General features: G+C 50.4%; 6 protein-coding genes across 6 annotated transcripts; 3 read left to right on the top strand and 3 right to left on the bottom strand.

Moving 5' to 3' along the window:
- Positions 1 to 3503: 3503 nt before the first annotated feature.
- On the top strand, positions 3504 to 5808 carry CC77DRAFT_1024028 (PQ-loop-domain-containing protein). Its single transcript, XM_018525783.1, has 6 exons — positions 3504 to 3974; positions 4034 to 4051; positions 4133 to 4145; positions 4268 to 4366; positions 4452 to 4793; positions 4884 to 5808. Exons 1-6 carry the CDS (start codon positions 3945 to 3947, stop codon positions 5420 to 5422), a joined length of 1041 nt encoding a protein of 346 aa, XP_018382118.1. The 5' UTR covers positions 3504 to 3944; the 3' UTR covers positions 5423 to 5808.
- A 112-nt stretch (positions 5809 to 5920) lies between these two features.
- On the bottom strand, positions 5921 to 6847 carry CC77DRAFT_1098274 (hypothetical protein). Its single transcript, XM_018529938.1, has 3 exons — positions 6625 to 6847; positions 6250 to 6544; positions 5921 to 6192 (listed from the first exon to the last, which is right to left on the bottom strand). The coding sequence occupies exons 1-3, from the start codon at positions 6792 to 6794 to the stop codon at positions 5965 to 5967; spliced, it is 693 nt and encodes a 230-aa protein (XP_018382117.1). The 5' UTR covers positions 6795 to 6847; the 3' UTR covers positions 5921 to 5964.
- A 1273-nt stretch (positions 6848 to 8120) lies between these two features.
- Positions 8121 to 10202, bottom strand: CC77DRAFT_1053334 (SGNH hydrolase). Its single transcript, XM_018527741.1, has 3 exons — positions 9028 to 10202; positions 8907 to 8946; positions 8121 to 8779 (listed from the first exon to the last, which is right to left on the bottom strand). The coding sequence occupies exons 1-3, from the start codon at positions 10137 to 10139 to the stop codon at positions 8129 to 8131; spliced, it is 1803 nt and encodes a 600-aa protein (XP_018382116.1). The 5' UTR covers positions 10140 to 10202; the 3' UTR covers positions 8121 to 8128.
- A 769-nt stretch (positions 10203 to 10971) lies between these two features.
- On the bottom strand, positions 10972 to 12638 carry CC77DRAFT_944165 (MFS general substrate transporter; the record flags this gene model as incomplete). The annotated part of the gene is made up of 3 exons (XM_018534949.1): positions 10972 to 11903; positions 11959 to 12207; positions 12263 to 12638. The coding sequence occupies 3 exons, from the start codon at positions 12636 to 12638 to the stop codon at positions 10972 to 10974; spliced, it is 1557 nt and encodes a 518-aa protein (XP_018382115.1).
- A 3216-nt stretch (positions 12639 to 15854) lies between these two features.
- CC77DRAFT_944246 (HET-domain-containing protein) lies at positions 15855 to 18075 on the top strand (the record flags this gene model as incomplete). The annotated part of the gene is made up of 2 exons (XM_018534960.1): positions 15855 to 16600; positions 16647 to 18075. 2 exons carry the CDS (start codon positions 15855 to 15857, stop codon positions 18073 to 18075), a joined length of 2175 nt encoding a protein of 724 aa, XP_018382114.1.
- A 1774-nt stretch (positions 18076 to 19849) lies between these two features.
- CC77DRAFT_1034198 (ankyrin) lies at positions 19850 to 23358 on the top strand (the record flags this gene model as incomplete). The annotated part of the gene is made up of 3 exons (XM_018526847.1): positions 19850 to 21156; positions 21205 to 23188; positions 23305 to 23358. The coding sequence occupies 3 exons, from the start codon at positions 19850 to 19852 to the stop codon at positions 23356 to 23358; spliced, it is 3345 nt and encodes a 1114-aa protein (XP_018382113.1).
- Positions 23359 to 24448: the final 1090 nt, after the last annotated feature.

The following is a 24448-nucleotide window of genomic DNA, read 5'->3' as shown; positions in this document are numbered from 1 at the left end:
GCACAATCACGATAGTGAAGCCCGCTAGACCAACAGATCCCTCTGGATCAGTGCCCGCCGACTTGAGAGACACTCTTGGAACGATAGACCGCACCACTGGAGTTCCGAACCATGTCCGAGAGCTTCTTTCAGAGAGCCGCTCGGGAGATGCTGTACTAGGCTTTCGCAACTAGCACTTCGATTTGGGCTTGGGTAAGGCTCGTCTCCAATCACGATTACACGTTGAACCACGATACTGATGGCTCCTGGTTTCGTAAACAGACCCTGCAATCCAAACATACTTTGCCACTGCGTGGCCAATAGCATGACGGTTTCCGCAGATTGCAGGTGGGATTTCCTGGCTGTTCTGCTTAGCACGCCATAGCGGTTTTGAACAAGGCTTTTCGTGAAATATCATCATACTTCGGCCGGTGGCCTTGGCTGATTACACTGTTGCATATACCACGCAGTCGGGTTTTATCCTGATTCCGCGTTTACCGGCAGTGCTATGACAGAGCTTGGTCAACGCCTATCGTCAGTAACCATTGCATATGATCGGCGCTATGCCGTACGTACATGTATACACATACGCCCTGCAGTCCGAATGTACCTCGCGTCCGCGTTTGCCGACGAAGCTGGAACGGAGAAGACCGCGAAAAGCAACTTCTGCAGTCAGCTCTAGGCCTTCTACCCCAGGTCTATCTCCCTCTACGCGATCTTCCCGCACCGGTCAAATCCTGCGCGTCATGATGGCGGTTCGTAGCGACCCTTTCCAAGCCTTCTCATCGGTGAAGTCTGCAAGTGCCGACGCGCCTTGCTCTCGCATTTTCCCTTTCGGCTTCTAGTCTTGCAGGTCTATTCACAGGTAGCATCGCGGGCGCATCAAAGAAACTATATTGTTGTAAATGTGTTAATAGCGAGCTGGACTGGTCGAAAAGATAGAGACAAGATGTGTATGACCATTGCAACGAATTCTAACGAAATTCATTGCAGTAGTCTCTACATACGGCCGCGAACTAGCCCTCAACGGCTCCAGGCGCTCGTCGGAAGACCATCGTTTCTGCGGAGATTCATGGATTTTCAATTTAGTGGTCGGAATATGCCAGGGTTTAGCTTGCTTTCCATTGCTGACATGCCGGATTTATCCCTGGTAACTCGGTTGTGGGAAACGTTTAGGCATAGCGACCCAAGCCAAGACAAAAGTATGCACGTCTCGGCGCTTCAATGTTGATTGAGGTCAGTTCTAGGTCATATGCATCCACTCCGTCTCCGATCAGGTTGGATACTTTGACCCCGACCACGTCAACGGCCTGACCTTTGGCCGGAGAGACGTTTCGAGACTCTGAGATCGTCCAGGTACTGGCGTCTTCCACGTCAACGGTGGAGACGTCAGTACGCTTCGAATCAGATGTCTCCGATCTCTCCCCTCAACCTCCGTTTGTGTATCACATCATCAGGGCGTTCCATGCATACAACCTTTGATAAAATGCCGCAGCCAGTCATGATCCAGTGATATACTGTCTCGGCGTCGGTCCGTTCGGACATCTTCGTATGCGACATCGGCATACCGAAAGTTGCCGGTTCTTGATTGCCATGCTCTGCGACCCTTCTCACCGTTCATGGCCTGGGTGCCGGACTCGTGGCTCGACGACATTGGCCTCGTTCTACCCAGAATGTCGACTGATTCTCCAATTCGTGTGGGTCCAGGAGCAGAGCCGAAGCGCAACTATCCGTCCATGTCTCCGTGCTGACCATCATGGACGGATAGGTATAGCGATGCGGATGTGGCTAACCGTTGCTGCAGCACGCCGGAGGTTACCCCGATGCGGAGTGTCTTTCGTTCGTTTTCGCAGAAGAGGGTTCGTTGAGACGTTATGAATGTGTGCAGATGCGTGAGACTCGCAGATGTCCTGGTCTATTATGCAGTGCCGTCCCGGCAACGAATCCTGCATATGCTCATGGTTCGACAAAACGCCACAAGCAGATGGCGGCAACTGCGGCGGGGAACTTTGACGCGTACAACCACAACGTCGACCCATATGTTATCTCGTGTTCGCGGAATAGAGCGCAGAGAACGTGTTCTCGACCAGCGTACATAACCGACGTGTTTGTGTATGAAACGTATGAACCGAAGTTCGTCGATCTATAGAGTGTTTGGTTCTCTGGCTTGCGTGCATGGCGCACGCCCTAACCCCACCTTTTCCCAACGGTTCCACTTTATCGCCCTGATCCGGCTGGAGATGGACGGCCATTATCATCATAACCGCGCACTGCGCGGCTGTCGTTATTATGTTCGGAGCTGGCGACGCAATGACTCTAGGTATTCTTTGGGACCGAGGCGGCGATTTGCCGGTTCAGCTGGTTCCTAACGACCCACTGCCTATCAGGTGCCGCGAAAGCTTCGAACTCTATCGTGCCTCGAGGACTGGCCTTCCTGGCTGCGCGGCCTAGCATAACAGCATGTGCACTCAATTTTATGCCGCATCTACAACACTTGCGGGCATGTAATAGTTAGCTAGTCGCACTTGCAATCTCGGCCATCACTCCATCGTCAGCTACTGCAGACTGCTGCGAGCCGCCAGGAACCGAAGACTAGGCACACGCTCGGATGGGGAAAGCAGAGCCTCCTGCTAGCTGAATCTAGTTGCACTGTATACAGGATCGAATCACAAAACCGATTGACGCCATCTTATGCAGGCGGGGTCCCACCTGCGTGGTTCGGGAATGCCAGGTGATGCAGGTCTCAACACAGCCGCCAACCGCACGTCAGCAACCCACCTTCAGAGTTTTCAGGAACGTCCTGCGGTCTACTGGAGTGGCATGACATGCGCCCGCCATCCTCACCGGACGAGCCGAATCATCAAAACGAAAAATGACGAACTGTGCTCACGGCCGCAAAGGGATGGTGTTCGCGTGAGCCGCCAGGAGCGCGACGGGAGCCTAAGCATCGACCACATCCGGAAATATCTCTACAAGGTTACTTATTGGATGCAGATTAACTTTACCCTCTTTGATATGCATTACTCCGTAGTATACAGACCCGTCCCGATTGTGAGCGATTGGGTTCACCAAGTTGCCACTCTATGTTCTTTCTTTGACGCTCGATGCAGGGACCCAGCTAACCTACCGAGCCCTACATGCAGCGACAACCAGGGGTTTCGTCACCCCCCCTCCAACGCGTCTGCATCGAGATGGAGTGGACCCATTTCCTGAAAGCGACGATAGATGCAGTCACATATAAGTCTAGACTCGCCAATCGGGTCGCAGATCGGCCTGGGGATGGATAAGTATCCCTGCCCACACTAACTCAGCCACTCTTCTTACCGAGTACTAACAAGCTTGTCGCTCCTCGCTCTTGAGCGGCGGAAGCAGGGGCATAAGTTCCCCGAAGAGCTGAAATCTCACTAGCTGCCTAGTCTAAATCGCTCTATCGAAGGACGATTGTGCACTGGTAATGACACCAGCCGACTATTCTTGCACGCGACTGTCGCGGTAGAGCTAGTAAAATGCAAGACCCTCTGACAGCTCCGTCATCACGCACAACATGTTGCCTGATGCTGGTGCTGGTGCAAATGCGGGTACCACTTTTTGCCTTCACCTGGGTGCTGGCGTAACCGGCTCGTCTATCATTAGTTGAAACTTTCTTTTGTACGTCCTGCTCGCTTCCTCACCTTACCATTGGTGACAACTGTATCGCTACTTCTTTCCACCTTTACTTGCTGCACGTCAAACCAGGTACTGGAGCGACTGTACGTTTGCTGCAACGTGAAACGCCACCGGATCACGTAACTCCTAAAGTTCTACACTTCTTTTTAGGCTGGCATAGTTGGACGATCCTACATCTTGTCTTACTTGAGCCCTTCTCCTTCCTCTGCGTTCAGTCTTCAAAGAAGCTCCATACCCTTCTACACACACACACCTATTACCGTTATCCGACACATAGTAATAGCCACTCCTCCAAAGCTATGGACAGACCACAAGTCTCAATACCACCTGTGAGTAATTCCTACCATATCGCATTACAGCCTCACATATACTGACCCGCAAACGCTAGGCTGCGAATATCCTTGGTGTACGTTTCTCCACTTCACCCACGTTCCCCGACTTGCTTGCTTGAGTCATGATACTGACATACGATCTTCTCGTTCTGTAGACCCTCGGCACTGGTAAGTAACCCCGAGAACTTTTTGTGGCTAAAAAGAACCTATGCTAACTTGAGTAAAGTGTATGTAAACCCCCCACGTCAAGCCCTTGCTTAAAACAAGGTGGTTGCTAACTGTCGATTGCAGTTGTTGGTGTATACAAATCATCCCACAGATATGGACAAACTGGCGGCGGAAGAGCACAGAAGGCCTTCCTGGCACCATGCTCATTCTCTGGTCGATATGTGAGACTCCTCCGCCCCCCTCCCACCTCCTGCTCATCCTCGTCCGAGGTAGGAAGAACTAAGCTGACCTAAAAAAACTACACAGGCGGCGTGCCATTTGGTGTCTACGCAATTGTCCAGAACTTCAACTTTGCTCTCAAATTCCAACCTCAAGCCTTCGCCTCCCTCACCTTGATCGCATGGGGTCAAACGCTCTACTACCACAACAAATGGCGTGTCTGGACCGCTACTCTCGCGACCATTGCTCTGGCTGCTAGCTTCGGTATCATGGAGCTCATTCTCATTCTCACCCTGCGTGGGCCATATTCCCGAGGCGTCGAATGGCCTATGATGTTGATGGCTATTTCCGCATCCGTCATCCAAGTCATCGGTCTCATTCCTCCGTACTTTGAACTCGCGAAGAGGAACGGTCGCGTTATCGGCATCGGTAAGTAACTTGCGCGCCTTTTTGCTTTGTCATCCTCGTTCCCTCGGTACGTTGAAGCGCTTGTACTAATGCTCTTCTTCTGCGAAACAGACTTTTGGTTTCTAACCATCGATTACCTCGGCGCCTTCTTCTCCCTCATGGCTGTTGTCGCACAACAGTGGTTCGATGCCCTCGGCGCCAGTCTCTACATTGCGTGCATGGCCCTCGAAACCGGTATCTTCGTTTCCCAGGCTATCTGGCTGTGGCGCGTACGCCATGTCCGCAAGGAGGCGAAGAAGGCGGGTAAGACGTACGATGAGTATGTCAAGGAGAACCAAGGAAAGAAGTTGCCGAGGTGTGGAAGTGAGGAGACATTCGTCGATGTCGAAGCGGGTGCCGGAGGCGGAGGATGTGAGAAAAAGACGACGACGATTGGTGGCGGGGAGTATGATGCGGGCAATGAAAAAGCCGACGTGAAAGCTTCCACGACACGAGAAGAAGGTTGCGATACGTTGACGGCGGATGCGACATCTACAGCGACATCGCCATCGACGCCGACTCCGATATTTGCATCGATGACGAGCGCGACATCGTCCGAAACACTCCAGACACCACCGGCTGCTGTCTTGAAGTCCAGCACATCTGGCTGATCGTTGTCGTTCCACTTGTTTTCTCTTTTTTTTTTCCTGATTGTCTTGGCTGCTTTGCGAAGAGCGGCAGGTTCCTCTCTCTGTTACTTCATGTCCCCTGTACGATACCTCATGATGCGACTACGGTGCATAATATCCCCCTTTTATTTCTTTTCCTCTTCGTCTTCGACGAGTAAAAGCTCTGCCTTCTCCTCTGGCAGGAGATCAAAAAAGCTGTTTTCGGTTTGTCCTCTTCTTATAAAGGTCGTCGTTGATTGGGCGGACATCTTTCATTGGCTTTCTGGTGGGAGGGCTAGGGAAAAGCGGGGTGCGGGATGGTATGGCACGTCACGGCTTGTACGAGTAGGAGTGCATGACTAATAACACGGTTACTCTGACATTGTGCGACGGTTATGCAAGCTAGTGAAGTCTCCTTTCCTAGTATGACAACGCAATAGTTTACTCATGTCGCGACTCTGCCATGTAGGTTCCTCACATCAAGCTGACACAGTAGTAAGTGACCAGAACCGATGATTGAAAGTAGTATTCAAGGACCATCTACACTACTCCTTCTCCATTTGAGCCTTGCCTCGCTGCTCCTTGTTCTCAGGACCAGGACGGTTAGTAGACACGGTACCCTTGAGTTTGGCAGTTTCAGCAACACCTTCACCCTTCTTGCTCATCTCTGGCTGCTTGGAGATTTGAGAGCTATGGTGAGTGTTGCCGTTGGAAAGACCCTCCTGCTTTCCAGACATGTAGTTGAAGCTCCTGGGCTTTCCACGAGGATCGGACTATCGGTAATTAGCATTGGTAACAAAAGAGGGGGAGAATATGTTCTTCGAACGAACCGGATCAGCCACGTCTGGGGATATCGCGCCTGGGTTCATGGCTTTTGACGAGTCTTTTGATGAATGGCCTCTTAGACCTATATCTTGATCGGGCCTGCCGGCACCTGGTGCACTGGGGTCGTCCCCCTTCGTGATCCTGTGGCTGCGCATGTTTTCGTCATTCTCGCCTACCAACTTGCCAGGCTGTGTCGGATGCGCCTGGAGATTTGCTTCATGGTCGCGATGCGACAAGGGACGTAGGTCGTTGCTGAGAGCGAGATAGATACCGCCGACAGCCAGACCAAGACCTGCCATCCTAAAAATATACGTTATTTGAAGCTCAATTACCATTGCAGCAATCGGTTCATGCGAACTGTTACAACGAGTTAAACGTACACCGTCACATCACTGGTCTTTGCTTCAGGGTTACTGCCCATGCTGCCTATTGTCCTACGTTGAGCACCATTTTGCGATGGATGGAATCGGAAGCTACGAGGGCATTTCGTGGCCTGTTTGGTGTTTGCAGCGGAGGCCGCACGCAGCTTTGCAAAGCGAAGTGGTTGCATTGTGAATTAGAGGTAGGTGTTGATTGAACTGAGCATGGCGGAATGATTGGTAGTTATCTTGGTGACATTTTGAAACTTGGTACTAGCTACATCAAGTTATCGTCAGAGCGCGACAGATCATGCGTCATCGATTCCCCGGAGTTATCGCCGTCAACTTGGTAAATTAACAACGCAGCACGGGCGTCACTGAGCACCAGAAAACGTGACTGTTTAGGATTAGATGGTCAATTGAGGCTTTTGGGTGCATGCAGACGTATGTCTGTTGAGGGGGTTGGAAACTGAAGTGCAGGTTAGGGTAGTGGTTACGTCACATGTCGTTCACAGTGAGCCAGCAACGACCAGCTGCCGACTCACCACATCTAAAACTTATACAGAATCCATGCACAGAAATACTTCTGAAGATGGAATATTGCAGACCAAGAAACAGATGTCGACTGGTGGTAATGTGTCCAACAAGCCACCTCGGGAGCGAATCACAGAAGCGAGCTAACCAGCCATCACACGCGACGCGTGAACACACGCTTGAAAAGCAACAACAAACTTCCTATCCATCCAAACAATCTCATGCTCAAGAAATTTCCTTTTCGGTGGTCGATTTGGCATTGATGCAGGCTAACATGACATTGTCTGAGCAGTATTCCCCTCGTACAACGCTCCATACACTACCTTACGCCGACGACGCGGCGACTTTCCTTCCACAGCGCCATACTCCTCCAACAGATGCGAAACTCTAGCAACTGAAGAGAAGAAGTTGCGTCTTCCGATCGTAGGTAGAGCGTCCGTGTCTTTTATACGACTCCTTTTCGCTTCGGTTGTGACTGGAAGAGCTTCTCCTGGGAAACCTTTTGGTGTATTACAAGACGAGCCGCATTATATAGTCAACGATGCGTTTTCCGTGACATTGCGCATCTCTCTCAACGAACAGACATGCACCACCCCTGCACTGGCTTCGCATCGTGGACAGAATTAGCCAGGTGTGTGTAAATCAGCGTACATTCGCCCCGTATTGATCCTTCACACATACTTGGCACAACTTGGCGAACTCAGCGAGGCGCAGGCACGTCTGCGGTCAATCAGGACTAAGCCTGATGCTGATTGGGCGGTGTCATCCTTTTTGGCTCTACCACGCCCTATTGTTCGCTTCCTGCTAAGCGAGAAGGTATGTCTAAGCAGAAACGAAATGTCGTGCTTTGTAAGTGTTTTCAGGTAGCCCGTATTTAGCTATTATAATATGAAGACTCTACGTCTCGTCATTGATCCATAGTCACGACTATCGATTTCTGTACTCCCAATCAACGATATCCTAGTCTGAGCATCCATCCATCACCATGACCTTACACGAAGTTCGATTGTTTCACTCCCCAGGGTCCTGCAGTACAGCTGCCCATATTCTGTTGAAAGAGTCCGGACTTCCTTTCTCGACTGAGGTTATCAATGTCATGCAAGGCTTCCCCGCTGAGTTTCTCCACCTCAATCCAAAAGGCCGAATACCTTTCCTGCATATGGATGGCGAAACAATCACCGAGATGCCAGCCATCATGACCGCCATCGCGCAACTGGTTCCCGACAAGAAGTTCCTTGGAAGCACGAATCTTGATATCGTGCGCTCTTACGAATGGTTCAACTTTCTTGCCGGAGATTTGCATGCGCAGGGCTACTTCACCTTCTTCCGTCCTCACTATTTCATTGACGACGAGACTGCATACGGCGAGATACGTAAGAAGGGCCGAGGAAAGATTGAGAGGTGTTATACCATCATCGAGGAAAAGCTCAAGGGCGTGCATGCAGTGGGAAATGCGTTTTCGGCTGTGGATGCATATCTTCTGCCATTCTATCGCTGGGGTAGTGCGAATGGGTTTGCGATGAAGGAGAAGTACACGAAGTACACGGCGCTGGTGGAGAACCTCGCTGCCATGGAAAGTGTGAAGGCGGTTTGCAAAGCTGAAGGTATCGATCCGATGCTTGGGGAACGACACTAGTTGTAACTTGGCAGAGTCGCTATGTGTGCTGAGAATTAGCCGAAGACGAGAGGGTTGTTGAACAACGAAGCGATAAATTGTAAACATAGTTCTTGAGTTGATAGTGGGAAACCTATAGCTGTGAAATACATACTAGCGAGTATTTGGCATTAGAGCTGCGAATGTACTGGGTTCTGATAAATGCTAGTAAGTTCTAGACAGGGTCACTGCCTGATAGCTTTGCGATATCAATAGCATTGGCCATCCTCTCGTACCCATTATTGTTAGGGTGAATCCCATCTCCACTGTCATATGCAGGGTCTAGCTTGGCTTCATCTGTCTGGGCGGGTAAAGTGGATGCCATGTCGAAGGTAGCATCAAACAACTGGTTTCCCTCTCCAGAAACCCAGTCGTTGACGATCTTCCGTTGCTCATTCTGTTCTTTTGTGTAACCGCCTGGTAGGATTGTAGTTCCAAAAACCTTTCGGTAATGCATTCTTGCGTTCTGGATGATCTGCTTCAATCCGTCGATAATGGATGCAGCATTGACACCCGCTCGCAAATCGTTTGAGCCAATGTGTAAGATGAGATCCGTTGCTCCGGATTGTGAGGCCAAATCCCATTCATAGCGTACAAGTCCGGCTTCACCAAGCATGAATTCAGGAATACGTACCCCGCCAAGTTGGCTAAAGTTTTGGTTGTCAGAGCTCGTGAGTTGATTTCCAGAGAGCCCTGCGTTGATGACTGCCATATACTGTGATCCACCTGCTTCTTTCAGACGGCGTGCGAGATAGTCGGGCCAGCGTCCATTCGTGTTTGGAGTCGATCCAGCTCCATCTGTAGTAGAAGATCCGAATGCCACCACAGCGTTCAAATGCGTCGATGCCAGTACATCAATGCCTGTAATAAGCCACCATGAACTTGTTGATAATGGGTACTCCATGGAAGAAAGTTCAGCGGGGAATTGAAACGGTTCCATAGAGGAGATGTACGAGGTTTGTGATGAGACCATGTGACCCGTAAGAGCATCTCCCTTCTCGAGACGGAAAGAGATGGCGAGAACACTGAACGCTTCAACATCCATGGAGACTGGATCACTGGTAACATCTGCGCCAGCATCCAGCACGACATTCGTCTGCCCACTGAACATCAGCGGCACTGAATGGTTGCTAACCATAGGCCCATGGATAGATCTGGCAACGAAGACGTCGGCGAGCGTGACTGGTTCGTTTCCGTAGCGATTAGACAGCCGTAATCGAATGGCTTGACCAGAAGCCTTTAGGTGGACGAGTTGTCGGAGTCCACGGCCAGCCAGTCCTGCGGACAGCATTCGTTGAGGCGCGGCGTACCACCCAGCAACCCAAGATTGAGGAGAATTTGCTGACATGCCGAAATGAAAATAATGGTGATATATCGCGGCTAGCAGGCGAGGATGCTACTGCAATGGGAGTGCCAAGTTTTAAAGTTAAGAAGAGAGTCATTTTGACAAGCAAGTAACGGTCGGATATAGATCAAGGGCCGCGCTGCCGATGAAGAAAGACCTATTGCCGGTCGCAGCGGGAAGTCGTTGATCCGTTCCCGTCAAGCTAATAACGTCATGATATGAGTTTTGCCTTCCGGTGTTGCTGGCTAGCTTAATTGTAGGAAGAGCTCTTTTGGAGCACCCCAAACGCTATTCGGCGCACCCCTTTGTCTCCTGAATGTATGCAAGCTGAATTGAAAAACTCAACCGGTTCAGGCGCGAGAAGTTTCCGGAGTGTTCAGCCGCGCTTCAATCATCGGTTGCTGTAGAAGGCTGGTTCCTACCACTGCGATAACGCATCGGTGCCCCGGCCCCATGTCGGTATGCCGGAGCCAAGCACGTGGCATCTAACTGCCCTACCATATCAACGGAACATCGATGCAATAGCTTCCGAAAGCTGAGCGCTACTACCGTAGTGGAGTGTTCAGGTGCTCTTCATCGGAATGGGTGCCTGATGCAGATTAATTGTATTATTATTATGTGTGTAGGTAGTTTGCATTAAATAAGTATCTTATGTGTTTGTTGTCTAAAGGCCTCTCAACCTTTTCCTTTCCTTCTTTCTTTTCTTCGTGTTCCTCTAGTCTAATTGCCCTTGAGTCTTTTTAATTTCTATATTTCTCTACTAAACTATCCGTGTTGATTAAGTGGATATCGACCTGGGAGAAGCGCAGGTGATGACTCGCTACCGACTTTAACTTCATTCTTTCTGCTGCATCCTCTCTAGGAACTCCGCAGCCTCCGCAGCATATTTACAGCGCTGACGAATGGCAGGACCATACTTGTAGAATAGATAAGGAAAGGGCAAGCAAGCTAGCGACAAGAATGCCGGAACCGAAGATGCCCAATGTATGCCCAGGTTTTTGTACATATCGCTAGTAAACAGCGGGAATGCAGCGCCGAACAGCGATCGGAGTACTGAGTTGGCAGCAAGTGCAGATGCCGCGTAGATAAGGTATGCGTCGATCAAGTAATTCATGATCGAAAGGAAGACAAGAACCATACTGAAGCCGAAAGGCACGCTCGCTATGATGCTGACAATCCAGTGAATACTCGGTCCGTTGGTCCAAGCGAACCAAAACAAGCCGATGGGCATGACAATTGAGCCTAGTATCGCGGGTGGAAGTCGAGCTTCTGGCGGGGCGACGCCACCAGGCGAAGCGTCAGCGACCTTGTTGTAGCGCTTGTTGTCCCATATCGAGTAGGCAGTCGCTAGAATCATGCCAACAGCTACACCCAAGAATGCGAGACCACCAATGCCTTGAGACCAACCGCGACCTTGTTGGTAGACGATGGGGAAAGCGCCGAAGAGCATATACAGCGTTCCGTAGACGACGGCCATGTATAGGGATAGGAGGAGAACGATGGGTTCGCGGAATAGCAGTTGCCATGGACGAATGAGAGCGGTCTTGAAAGCCGTGCCGATAGTTTTGGTGCCTTGCTCGGCGTCGGATTTGCTCTTGTACACTTGTCCGGTTCGCTTCGAAAGGGCTGCGGCACGCTTGCGAAGCAGGACTGGTGCATAGGTTTCGGGGATGAGAAGAGTGTAGAGGATCCAGAGAACACCAGTGAATATAGCCATGACGCCTTCGATCCAGCGCCAGCCGATGGTCTGGCCGACAAAACCACCAACTGTTGCGTGTCAGTCCTGTACTAAAATCTCGTCTCGGACCTTTGAAGCACTTACCAATTGGACCAATGACAGGTCCCAGCATCGGAGCAGCAGCGAAGAGACTCGTGGCTAAACCTCTCTGAGATGCAGGAAACATGTCTGCAATGACACCGCCAGCATTAGTCAACGGCGAGGAGCCAAAAGAACCAGCCAAGAATCTCAGGATAATCAGAGTCTCGATGTTCTGGGCGCCGGCGGCACCGGCGTTGAAGGCAGTGAGAAACATGTATGTACCAAAGAACAGGTACTGACGTCCGTACAGTTCTGGGCAGTGTTAGCAACCTGCGAGTGCAACTTGTGAACAGCGCGAGACACTTACCACTTAGCGGCGCCCATGCTAGCGGTCCTATAGCGAAACCTAGGACGAATAGCGAGATACCCAGCGTACCGACGATCTGTGAAATTTGAAACTCTCTGAGGACCTCAGCAATACCGCCAGAGTATGCAGAAGACACAAAGGCTACCGCCAGCGTTGCGATTGCGACAAGTATAGTGATACTCCATTTCATCGTAGTCGAGTAGTTCATCGGATTTACTGGGTCATTGTCGATCCAGGTGACCAGGAAAGGGTCATCCTCGGTGCCTGACCCCCTGTAAGGATGGTTGATAATATCGTCGTTGAGGGCTCCCTGGTCAAAAACCCGTTGGAGATGAGGAATAGGGCCAGAGCGGCCGGCCTCATGGTCCTTCTCCATCGGACGTCGATCGAAGATTTGTGTGTTGAATGAGTCTATTATCGGCGTTGTTCGGTAGGGGTCCTAGATGACGCTCTGTGCGGCTGTAAGGATAAAGTGAAGACTGTTGATCTGCAGACTGCCCAATAAGGCAGGCAAAAGAGAGTATATCATCTACTCTCACATTCTCCGTTTTTGTCCGCGTTATTGCGTGTCTGTCATCTTATTTTAGTTATCAGGAATTGGTTGCGACAACTTAAATCCGACCATCCGCTTTCGCATAACCACACCAACGTAGGGCTGAGAGCGTACGTGCTTGAAGCTGTAAAAAAAAACGGCGTAATGCTCGGATATTATTGTGATCTTCGACAGTCGACCGTAGACGAAACATTCTCCGATATACCTTTTCGCATGCGCCGTGTACAGTCGTGGAAGTGTCGAATTGTTGTTGTTGCCCCCGGACGGTCGATGTACCTCCGTAAAGGGCTCCACATGGCGTTCCCGACTTGCTTAGAGCCGCATCTACTGAGCGGACCATCCGTTTTCGCCCCACTCCGCAGGATGACGGAGTTTGCACCTCGATTACAAAAACTTCTATGCTCCGATACCCAATGGTAGATCGGCTCTGGACTGCTCGATATCGAAGACGCGAAGATAGCGCGACGCCACAAACCGTGATTCTGGGAGATTAATGACCCCTCGAAACGGATGCGCTTGCCCAGGAAGAAAGTTGGCTGCCAGATGCACACGCAATAGTATTTGGTGCATCCGCGACATCGCTCATACGGTCTCCGATATGTCGAACCCACGCAAAGTCACCGAATACGATACAGACCAGAAAGCTCATGCTCCCCATACTATGGCGCCATTCACCTAGGGAGAATACCCTCTTGCTCGCCGTGTCCGCTTTACCAACCACGCGTTTCACTATCCACGACTCAAAACCCACGAAGGCCAAGATTGTCATGACAGCTGTAGCAGGAGCTTCACCTACAGCCGGGCTCGATCACTAAGCAAGCTGGCGTTATGCGAAGAAAACGCGACCTTAGCAGCGTGAGATCGTGGGAGTAGCTCTAACATACTTGCGATAATGATTGTTGGGTGATTCCACGACCAATGACCTCGCGGTGGAAAACCCATTTCATCAAGCAAAAGACGCAATGGTTTTCGATGACTGTCTTTGAGCTCAAGATATCTCTAAAGCTCACTGGTCGCGCAGGGATAGCATCTCGACGCGACGACTGAGTAGAGAGTTTGTCTTGGCTCTCGTTATTGCGATTGTTCACTCTTAGCAGCGATTCTCAGGATCTCGTTGACACACGTTGAATGCGGGCATCTGTCAAACTAGAAGATACGTGAGTGGTAGGGAACAAGTGAGGTGACGCAACAACGGCAGCAGCGGGTGAGCTGGGGCCCCGCGAGGACGCGCTACTTCGGCTACTTAGGGGACCGCCCCCATCTAATTCTCCACCCTCCCAGGCTGTCACCATCACCCCTCTTCACCGGCCACAACTGAAGAGCTGCAACTAACCGTCAACAACCAAGAACATCATGAGCTGATGCAAATAACGCCTCACCGGCGTGCTCTTGGTAAAGTGGCTGTGAGGGCGGATGTAACGTTTCGCAATAGGCGTCAACGCACAGCCCGGCTGCAGCCCGCACACACCACCACCTTCGCAGACTTCATTTTTTACTCATCCGCTTGGTGGACGCTGAGGATGCTGAGGCATTCTCGTGCAGCTGAGTGGGTATCCAACACGAGCCCGGTCAGTGCTATCATAGTGGTTTTTATAAGAGGCCAGCGCCGTGGGGTTTCATCTCATCTTTTCATCTCACTTTACCTCTGACCTCGAAGATGCTCATTCACTTTGTAGAGGACAACCGGTACTGCCCAAAGTGACGTCGATAATTTACTATTAGGCAACCATGGCCAGAAGGCAGAAAGGCAGAAAGACGGGATCAAGCGAGGCGCCTTTCAGCTCGAGTTGTTCCGCGACAATACACACCGTACCAGGATGCGTGTGCGTGACCGCGCCGCAAGACTCTCGAAGCTATCTTGAGCGTGCAAAAATGGGCTGATCTCTTTGCATCGCAGTAACATCGATACAGCTCGTCGTCAGTTCTGCGAGTGGTCTGCTTGCAAGCATCCGGCACAGCCCCACCTGTTCCAGTCAGTTTACTTTTGTTGACATCTAGACTGCAGCCACAGGGCTAGACGAAGAGGACTCTCATATCGAGCCATAGCCTCAAGCCCGGAAAGCAGCTATACGACCCAATGATGGTACACCGCCATTTGAGTCATCTTGCTATCCAGTTTTTTACTACATCACATCAATCGCTGTCGTTGGCGATGCTCAATTCTATCCGTAAGGTCGACTGCCGATCTTATAGTCATGGCGCTATATTTCGATAGGCCTCTGCCAAAAGTGGAACCTTCAAGCCCGATCTTACACACAAGCGGCCTAGACTCAGGATCCTAACACTATCCTCTCATGTGATGGCTCCCCCGTCGGTCATACCCGACCTCGGGTCGTGTCGACGGTCCGGAGGCTGAGCGCTATCGTTGGACTTGCTTCCAAGATTCAAGGTGCGATGCGACCCTAAGAGAAGTGACTGTCTGTTACAGGCCATGGAAGCACGGGCATGGATGTCATGTCATGCCCAATCAGCCCATTCACCACCCACCATCAACACAGGTGTCCTCTCGTTTTCCAACGTTGAGTTGAGAGGCCTCTGTGATGCGCCACCACAAGAAAGTGTAGCGCCGCTGGGCAGTGACGTCCCACCTGCAGCTCTCGCATATGACTCTTATCCATTTACTTAACTAGAGTACATCGACTCTCACATCGGCTGACCTAGCATCTGTAAACTGCTAACATGCCACGCAAGAATCAAGCTCCCAAACCCACTAGGAAGCGGAAGCGATCTAAAGCTCTGGATGAGCCTATCGAGCCTCTGCAAAAATCTACTCGCCGTTCGACAGCGTCCGACCAGCTGACCGGTGGCCCTCAATCTCCACCATGTACTCCACCATCCATCGGACGGCCGAAAGCCTCTGTCCGTGTCTCTGCGACAGAGTCGACTTCCAGACTCCGCCAATTGGTGGCAGTTGCGTCGAGAGGTATCGCTGCGATGGAGCCTGAAGCTGAGGTCGACACCACGCCAAGTACTCCTCAAACCCATACGCGCTCCAACATCCGCTCGGACGAGCCCACGAATGAACCCGAAGAGATTTACATGACTCCCCCTGTAACACTCCCTAAAATCTCATGGGCGCCGCGGTCCGCAGTACCGATCAACAGACTTGGCTTCATCACACCTAAGAGCGAGCCATCTAGCTCCTCGAAAGGGACCAACTGGGCAGAAGTGCTGGGTCAGGTCAGCAAATTGTACAGCTACCAACGGATATCCAAGGATCGCGTTCGTCTGCTACTGATCAAGCCTGGCACGTTCGAAGAGCAGATAAATGCTTCATTGCTGGTGGTCAGCGATGATCAGCTCGGGAGTGAATCGTTCCCTTATTCAGCCCTTTCGTATAACTGGGGCAATAGCGAGGATGATTGTACCATCGTTATTCAAGACGACCCAGCATCGTCACCCGTCAAGTCCATAGACGAGGCAGTAGACGTGCTCCGAGTGGTTACGCAAGATAAGATGATGAAGATCAAGCCCAACCTCTACGAAGCTCTACGGCATCTTCGAAAGGAGAATCAGATCGTCGCGCTTTGGGTGGATGCGCTGTGCATCAACCAGTTCGATATCAACGAGAAAGAAGAGCAAGTGCTGAAAATGGCACAAATATATCGCAAAGCGTACAACGTGAACGTATGGCTCGGCTCTGCCAATCCTGGCGACTTGGTCTCGAATAGGGCTATGGCTTTCATTCCCAAGGTCATCAATCCAGACAACCATGCCGCACTTTTGGCAAACGACGCCTACATAGAAGATTGGGCAAGCCTGTACGAACTTCTTAAATGGAGCTGGTAAGCGAGTCCTAACTCCATCCTACTGCACTGCTAAAAGACTCAGGTTTTCACGACGCTGGGTCATACAAGAGCTGGCGTTCGCTCAATCCGCTTCAGTCCACTGTGGCAAGCATGTGCGAGATTGGAGCGACTTTCAGACTGCCATCGCTATCTTCCACCGACACTTCGATGGACTAAAAGCCCGACTCATGATGCATTATGAGTCCTCTCAAGTCAAGCGCAGCCACCAGGATGATGATTCGACTCTTGAGATAGAGCACCTTGGTGCAAAACTACTTGTGGATATGACATCAACCTTGTTTCGCAAGCGACCCGACGGTTCTCTTGAGTCTACGAGAGGCTTAGAGAACTTAGTATGCTCTTTGTCCGGCTTCGATACATCTGATCCCCGCGACACGATCAATGCCTTCAGGAGCATATCTAAGGAGATGAACAGATACGACCAGCGTGTTGCAGGAGCTCATAATCCACCACCTGCGCCGAATTACGGCAAGGATCTTTTCGAGATCTACCGCGACTTTGTCCAATGGGTCGTAAAGACCACAGGATCCTTGGACATAATTTGTCGCCACTGGGCCTTGAAGGAACGCAAAGAGCCAACACCAACGACCCCTCGTCTGGTTCAACTACCTTCTTGGATCCTTTTCGTGGAGGACTCTGCCTGGGGAAAGGGTGAAGATCTTTTTCGCGGCCGGAAGGCTGGCGATAGCTTTGTTGGGCTACCCGGCAGCAACAACTACAACGCCTGCGGTAGTCATCGCAAGCACGCTGTTGTTGAGTTTCCCCAAAGCCCCATACACCACGGTTCGACTGCATCAACCCAGGTCACCCACGATATGTCGATGCGTGTGAAGGGTGTCATGATAGGCACAGTCTCGTTCCGCACCGATCCATTCCCCGATGGTGTCATCACTAGGGACTGTCTAGAAGGTCTAGGCTGGCGCTTCGATAAAGATGCGAAAGAGATTGACGAAGTTCCCGCTCAGTTATGGCAAACACTTGTTGCGGACCGCGACCCATATGGAAACGCACCTCCTCATTGGTACAAGGCAGCATGCCAACACTGTCTTAGCTACCAAACAAACAACGGTCACATGAACATCAGCACCATATTACGTCGCAACCTCCAAGTCGGTTTCCAGAACATAGTACACGATTATCTTCGTCGCGTCCGTGCTGTGACCTGGAACCGATCTTTTCTCAAAGGTGACCCTATCTGTAACGCCACTTCCGGAACTTGCGAACCTTATCAGCATGATAAACTCGTTGGCTTTGGACCACCCAAGACCGAAAAGGGGGACGTTATCGCCATTCTATATGGCTGCAGCGTTCCTGTAGTTCTCCGGCCTACCGAAAGCAGCTCGGGTGAACACCTTGGTTATCGATTCGTTGGCGAGGCTTACATCTACGGTAAGATGGATGATGAAGCTTTCGGCGTCCATTGCAAAGAGGAAACTTTCAAGCTACTTTGAACTGTGTTCACACAACCTGGAACGCGGTCACTCATTGGTCTTTCTTCTCTCTCTGCGATTCGAGTTCCTCATGCCGCGTCTGTGGCATACTTCTCTATCTTCTCCTGCTGGCTTTCACTACTTTTGAATGATCCAGATATGTACTCAGATAGGTCTCTGGCTTCTTTGTTCTCCACGATACCCCCATGTCACGACCTCACGACCTCACGACGCCACCATATACCCATACGACTTTGACAGCTCGAGTTTCTCTTTTGGCTGATACTCAGATCTTTTACCATTCCAGCCTGTATGCAAATCTTGTATCCTAGATCTCTTTACATATACTCTTCGACATACCATAATCCAATTTTTGATAATTTCATGCAACACTGCGAGTATCACGAACCTATACGTCTTATCGATAGTGTATGACCGACTATGATTCAATCAAAGGGCCGTGCGAGTGATGAGTCCTTGTGAACATGAGATCTACCGGAAGCCATCCCGAGCGCCGAATAAACTCGGCTCAAGATGGAACATCTTTCCTATCTCGATGGCAGAGTCCATCACTCCTCCCTCTGGGTACCCGGACGGTTGACACTAAAAATCCCATCAATAGAATCGGTACAAAGACAGTACGACGCGAACTCCGAGATGCGAGGTAGACATATGAGGAAGCAGCAAGCCTTCGGGGATTACGAACGAAGCAAGCATTTATCAATGAGTAAGAATCACAGAATACCCAGCCAAAATTTCCAGACACTCTTGGCGGCTAATTCAGCCTGCATCGCTGGCTCGCAGTCCTCGTTGCAATGCGGGGGTTTACAGGCAAGATGATAAGGTTGACTCGATCCTCGCGTAACATTAAGCTTGCGCCTTGCGACTGACAAATCGTGGGGGCTCGTAGCCCAATCACTCTACCATCAGATATCAACACGTCAAATCCCTACCAAAGGCATATCCATGTCTTTGCTTGGTATGCCAACCGTGCGCAATCATTGCCACACTATTGTGTTGACCGACCCCGGTGCGATATCCCTTGTATTGGCTCATACGTGACGACGTGGTATTATCATTGTCGTTTGAGCAACTTGATCAATGAGCGCTAGATCGATGGCGAGCCACCCCATCATGGGGAATAATATCGCAATCCTGCGATGATCTGATGTTGTGTTGTGGTGTCGGCGTTGGTCGCAGGATTTGCGGGATAGGAGGGCATCATCCCGGGAAACCGCGACCACCAGGCTCTGCTGAGAGCTGAACTTCAACTTTCCCCTGCCAGTCAAGAAGGAAGCATACATGGCGCAGCCACAGAAAAATGTGTCAGCAGCACCTACAGTGGAGATATGTGGTTTGTTAACCGTAACGAAGAAGGGCCAATGACATCACAATGGGGTGCTCTGACCGATGACGGATGCGTGCTCGACCCCACTACTTTCAGCGCTTACGGCCGAGCGTCTGCCACCTCACCACTTACTTTAGTAGAAGACATCAGTCTGCCTACAGCGTGAAGCACCATACAGGCAGAAATATAGCCATCCAAGACGCCACTAACGCTACGACACGAGTAGGTACTAAGTTGTGTACGTGTTCCCTAAGGCCGACATGTAGACGAGGCGTGTCACCAGCCACCTGTTGCGCCTCCACCATCTGCAATCAGCATGCGAGGAGCAAGGCTGAATCGCAGCCTTGTGTGCTCTGGGACGAACTAAGGTCCTTTTAAATTGAGTCCTTCCCCTTATGGCCTGTTGCTCGCTTTGTTTTGAGCGACCACGCTCCTTCCTCGAGAGTGATGGACCCTCTATCGGTGGCCGGCTCGATCTCAGGTCTCATCTCACTGAGCGACACAATCTTTCGCAAGCTCTACCACTATGTCAAAGATGTAAAAAGTGCTGAGAAGGAAGTGAAAACCCTCAAGAATGAAGTCGCTGCGCTCAGTGGCGTACTCCACAACCTCCAACTGATCGCCCAGGACTTGGAAACCAGCGAATTGCAAAACAGTTCGATACGCCTAGATCATATCGACGCATGTCTCAACACTCTCTACAAATTAAAGGATAACATTGAAAAAGCCGGGATTTTTGATAAAGGCAAGATACGTAGCACGGTACACAAGCTCAGTTGGCCTTTCAAGGCTGTCGATACAAAGAAGTTCTTCGACGACATACGAGGCCATCGAGACCACCTTAACTTTGCTCTCTCGGTTGATACCATGGCGGCTTTGCTCCAGTGTCTTTCTAAACAAGATCAGCTACTCTCGGGTGTTGCTGGCCTTGAGACAAGATTGCGAGACAAACAGAATATCGACACCAAGATTGTTGTGAACGCGGAACGTCAGAAGATTCTGGACAACTTCCTTTCCGTCAATCCGGAAGATTCATTCCGTACCAATACACGGATTAGACATACCACGACCGGGTTTTGGCTTACTAAAAATGATGAGTTCACCACATGGATGCAAGGATCAAACTTACACCTGTGGCTGAGCGGCATCCCTGGTGCTGGCAAGACGATCCTCTCCAGTCTTATTATTCAGCAATGCTTGAATCAAGCTACGGATGATAGAGCAGTAGCGTTCTTTTACTGCGATTACAAGAATATCAGGAGCCAAGACGTGGTTCAAATCCTGAGTAGCCTTACATCGCAGCTCGCACGGCAACACGAAAGCTGTTTCCAGCTACTCAAGGACTACGACAATGAACTACGGCCACAGCACCAGCTGCGACGGAGCCCTGAAGTTGAAGAACTCATTGACCTGCTACGGAAGATGTCCAATTACTTCGAGGACGTACGTTTGATAGTAGACGGGCTTGACGAGTGCAATGAGCAGGCTGGCGAGGTAGCGAGAAAACTCAAATCGCTGGGGAGTGATCATGCTGTTATCTCCATGTGTTTTCTCAGCAGAGACGAGCTTGATATCCGTACGGAACTTGATTCGCTTATGTTCGGGCATATCGAGATCGCTGCGCACACGGAGGACGTAGAACATTATGTCAGAACCGAGATCGAAGATAGGCTCAAAAAGAAGAAACTTCGGCTGAAGAGTAGTAACCTCAAAGACGAAATTGTTCGTCAACTCGTAACTCGAGCAAAGGGCATGTGAGTGCTGCTGGATACGCTTTCTCTAACATTTGCTTATCACTACAGGTTCCGTTGGGTGTCTTGCCAGCTCGATCACCTCTGTGAGCTTCCGACAGATGCGCTTCGTCGTAAAGCTTTAACGTGTCTGCCCACAACTCTGAACGAAACCTATGCAAGAGTACTCACGCGTGTCGAGGCCTCCGCTAGGCCGCTTGTACGGAGAACCTTACAGTGGATCACATACGCCCACCATTCCGGGCTCTCTGTCGAGCAATTATCAGAGATTGTCGCCATAGACGAGAAGGACGAGGAATTGGACCCTGAGGCATGCCCCGATATAGAAGATCTACTTCGATATTGTGGGAGCTTAGTTCGCAGAACCAGCGGTTTCAGTTACACAAGTAATTCGTCATGTACCAAACTCGAGTTGGCTCATTTTACTGTCCAAGAATTTCTGGAGGCGATCAACCCCAACGATGCGGAACTGAACGAGTTCCGCCTGAGCTCCACTGACGAGCTCATATTGGCCAAGACATGTCTGAATTATCTATGTCTCCCGTCATTCAATCAGCCCCCTTTTGACTTTGAGGAAGATTTTGAGGACCATCCATTCTACCATCATGCAACAATTTGTCTAACCAACTACGTCGGCCAGGTTACGCATGACGACGATATACAGAGATATCTTCAAAGGCTATTTCGCCCACCAAAGTCCTACAATCTCACCCGTCTTGTTTTACACTATGTTCCATATCTGAGGGATGAAGCTAAAGAAGACGAATGGGTGGATGAACTCTGTTCATACGAGTTCAGCAGCCTGCATGCTGCGGCTATGTTTGGTTTCGGAACAGTGTGTCGATGGCTACTCGATGAAGGATGCGATATAAATCAGAAGTCCGCACTCGGCACTCCATTGGAATGGGTGGTGGTTGGTCCATATTTCATGAAATCTGGGAAGATAAGCTTCCATTTGTTCGAGCACCTCTTTCAAAGCGCCACTGAAAGTATCATATCGACACTAATCGAAGCCGGTGCCGCCTACGATGTGGACGGGGGAGATCTGAACTCTCTGCTTCTCGCTGTATTTCACGGTCCATGGACACTTTCCGTGGAGATGCTTCGCTATGGCATGCCTCTATCTGAGAGTTTCACCCATTATCTGGAGGAAAACCTTCGCGGGGGTAATAAACTGTTCTTGGAGAACTTTGTCGCCTCGATTAATGGCGTTGAAGATGAAAAGATTCCCTTAGATGTCAGAATGCGACTTCTTGATCTTGCTCGAGCAAATGGTATTCCATTAGAGACCAACTCGCCTCTGGATACTAGAATCAGCACGATGCAATATATGAGCGACGAGACGTATGCGGATGCTGTTGTCTATACAGCCAAGTATGGTCCAGTGTCAAATCTACTACATCTTACAACTGACGAGCGATTCTCGGTGAACATGGAAGGGCCATGTCGCTCGGCAACACTGCTTCACATAGCGGCAGAACATAATTCGCCAGAATGTATGGAGCTGCTTCTGGACAAAGGTTTTGATGCCGCTCAGTTGGATGAGTCTGGATGTACAGTTTTGCAACACGCAATCAGTTACGGCATAAAAGAGGAACCTCTGCTACGCCGCCTGATCCAAAGTAACGCCACAGAAGTTGTAGATCGTGATGGGAGAGGCGTTTGGCACGTCGTAGCTGAGAAAGGGCGCTTAGACGTTCTTGATTTACTCATCGCGGAACTTGGACCGGATCATCCTTACCTCTGCATACAGAGCAAACTAGGCAGAACCCCATTTCTGGACGCAATCTTGTACCGAGAGAACCATATCGCATTTCGAATGCTAAGGTCACTTCCGGCAAACAAAGTCCTTGCGACAGATCCGCAAGCTATCCATTCTGCCATAGCGACTGGTCTCGAAGATATCTTGCAAGAACTTGTGCAAATGGGTGCCAGCCTACACAGCGGATCTGATCAGGATCGAAGTGCCTTGTACTTTGTCACCCAAGAAACGACCCCCGGCATACTGAGAATGCTCCTAAACCATGGTCTTGATGTAAATCATCTTGATATTGACGGAAGATCACCTCTCCTCGACTTCCTAGAAGTTGACCAGCACTCGCAGAGACTGAAAGCGCTGGGATACTCTGAATCTGACTCCACGTATCTCAGTCTTTCAGTGATGGAGCTGCTTGCTACGACCTTCTGCACGACCACTCAGGATAAGAAGGGCAACTTTGCTTGGTTCTATTTCTGTACTAAAACCATACCACATCATCTGCTTCGCCCAGCACCGCTTTTCGAACTTGATTCGCTCGTAGCATTTTCAGATATCCTGACAGAACGAGGTGGGTTGAAAGCCTACGAAGAGGCCACTATCAACTCTGGAATTGCTCTCTTGATAGAGATGTGCCTAGATACTGTTTCGAAAACCAGTATAGAGGACCAGGAGTTTATAACAACCTCTGTCAAGGCCGTTATACGGCACGTGCTCGAGACCACGACAGCCAATAGTCTACCTGTTTCACACCCACAAGCAGTACGACTTTTGCTCTGGTCTATCACTCAATCCGACAACGACGTCATTGAGCAGCTACTTCGCCTGGGAGTAGATGTTCACGCTACATGTGGATACTACGATGGAGACTCGGCTATTGATATTGCTATCAAAGGCACCATTGAAGCGAGATCATTCGACAAGATCCTCGCTCATGCGGACCCTGTTCGAGTCCCTAAGCTCGATGCAGAAGGCTCAATGAGACATTTTGAGCTTTGTCGGCCGGAAACCTTTACGGATGAGGAGCACGCGGCCCGATCGGCGGTTGGCGAAGCACAGCGAGAAATGGCCTTACGTGTTTCAAAGCTGAAAACACTATTGCAAAGAGGTGTTGATCCTAACGCGAGATCGATTCATGGTTGGACAGCAGCTATCGAAGCAGCTGTAAATGGCCAACTTGAATGCATGAAACTGTTAGTGGCTTTCTCTGCGGATTTACTACTCACTGATCAAACCGGATGGACTGTAATACACTATGCCATCGATGGTGAGCATCTGATCTTGTTGGAATACCTACGACAAATTATCAGGCAAGACGAGGAATGGACACGGCCCGCAACGCTTGTAATGTTATCTAGTCTTTCAGATGGCAAACCTCTGGGTCCACTATCTCATTGGAATTACCATCGTTGCTCTCCGACACATTTTGCAGCCTACAACTATACATCAGATACGCTTCAGTTTCTGCACGGCAACAACGTTGTCGGCAACATCAATGCAGAAGCCCAAGACGGAGTCACCCCACTCCATTTTGCCGTA

Source organism: Alternaria alternata (genome assembly GCF_001642055.1).
Source record: "Alternaria alternata strain SRC1lrK2f unplaced genomic scaffold CC77scaffold_21, whole genome shotgun sequence".
Lineage (NCBI taxonomy): Eukaryota > Fungi > Ascomycota > Dothideomycetes > Pleosporales > Pleosporaceae > Alternaria > Alternaria alternata.
This window is presented reverse-complemented; position numbering and strand designations above follow the sequence as displayed.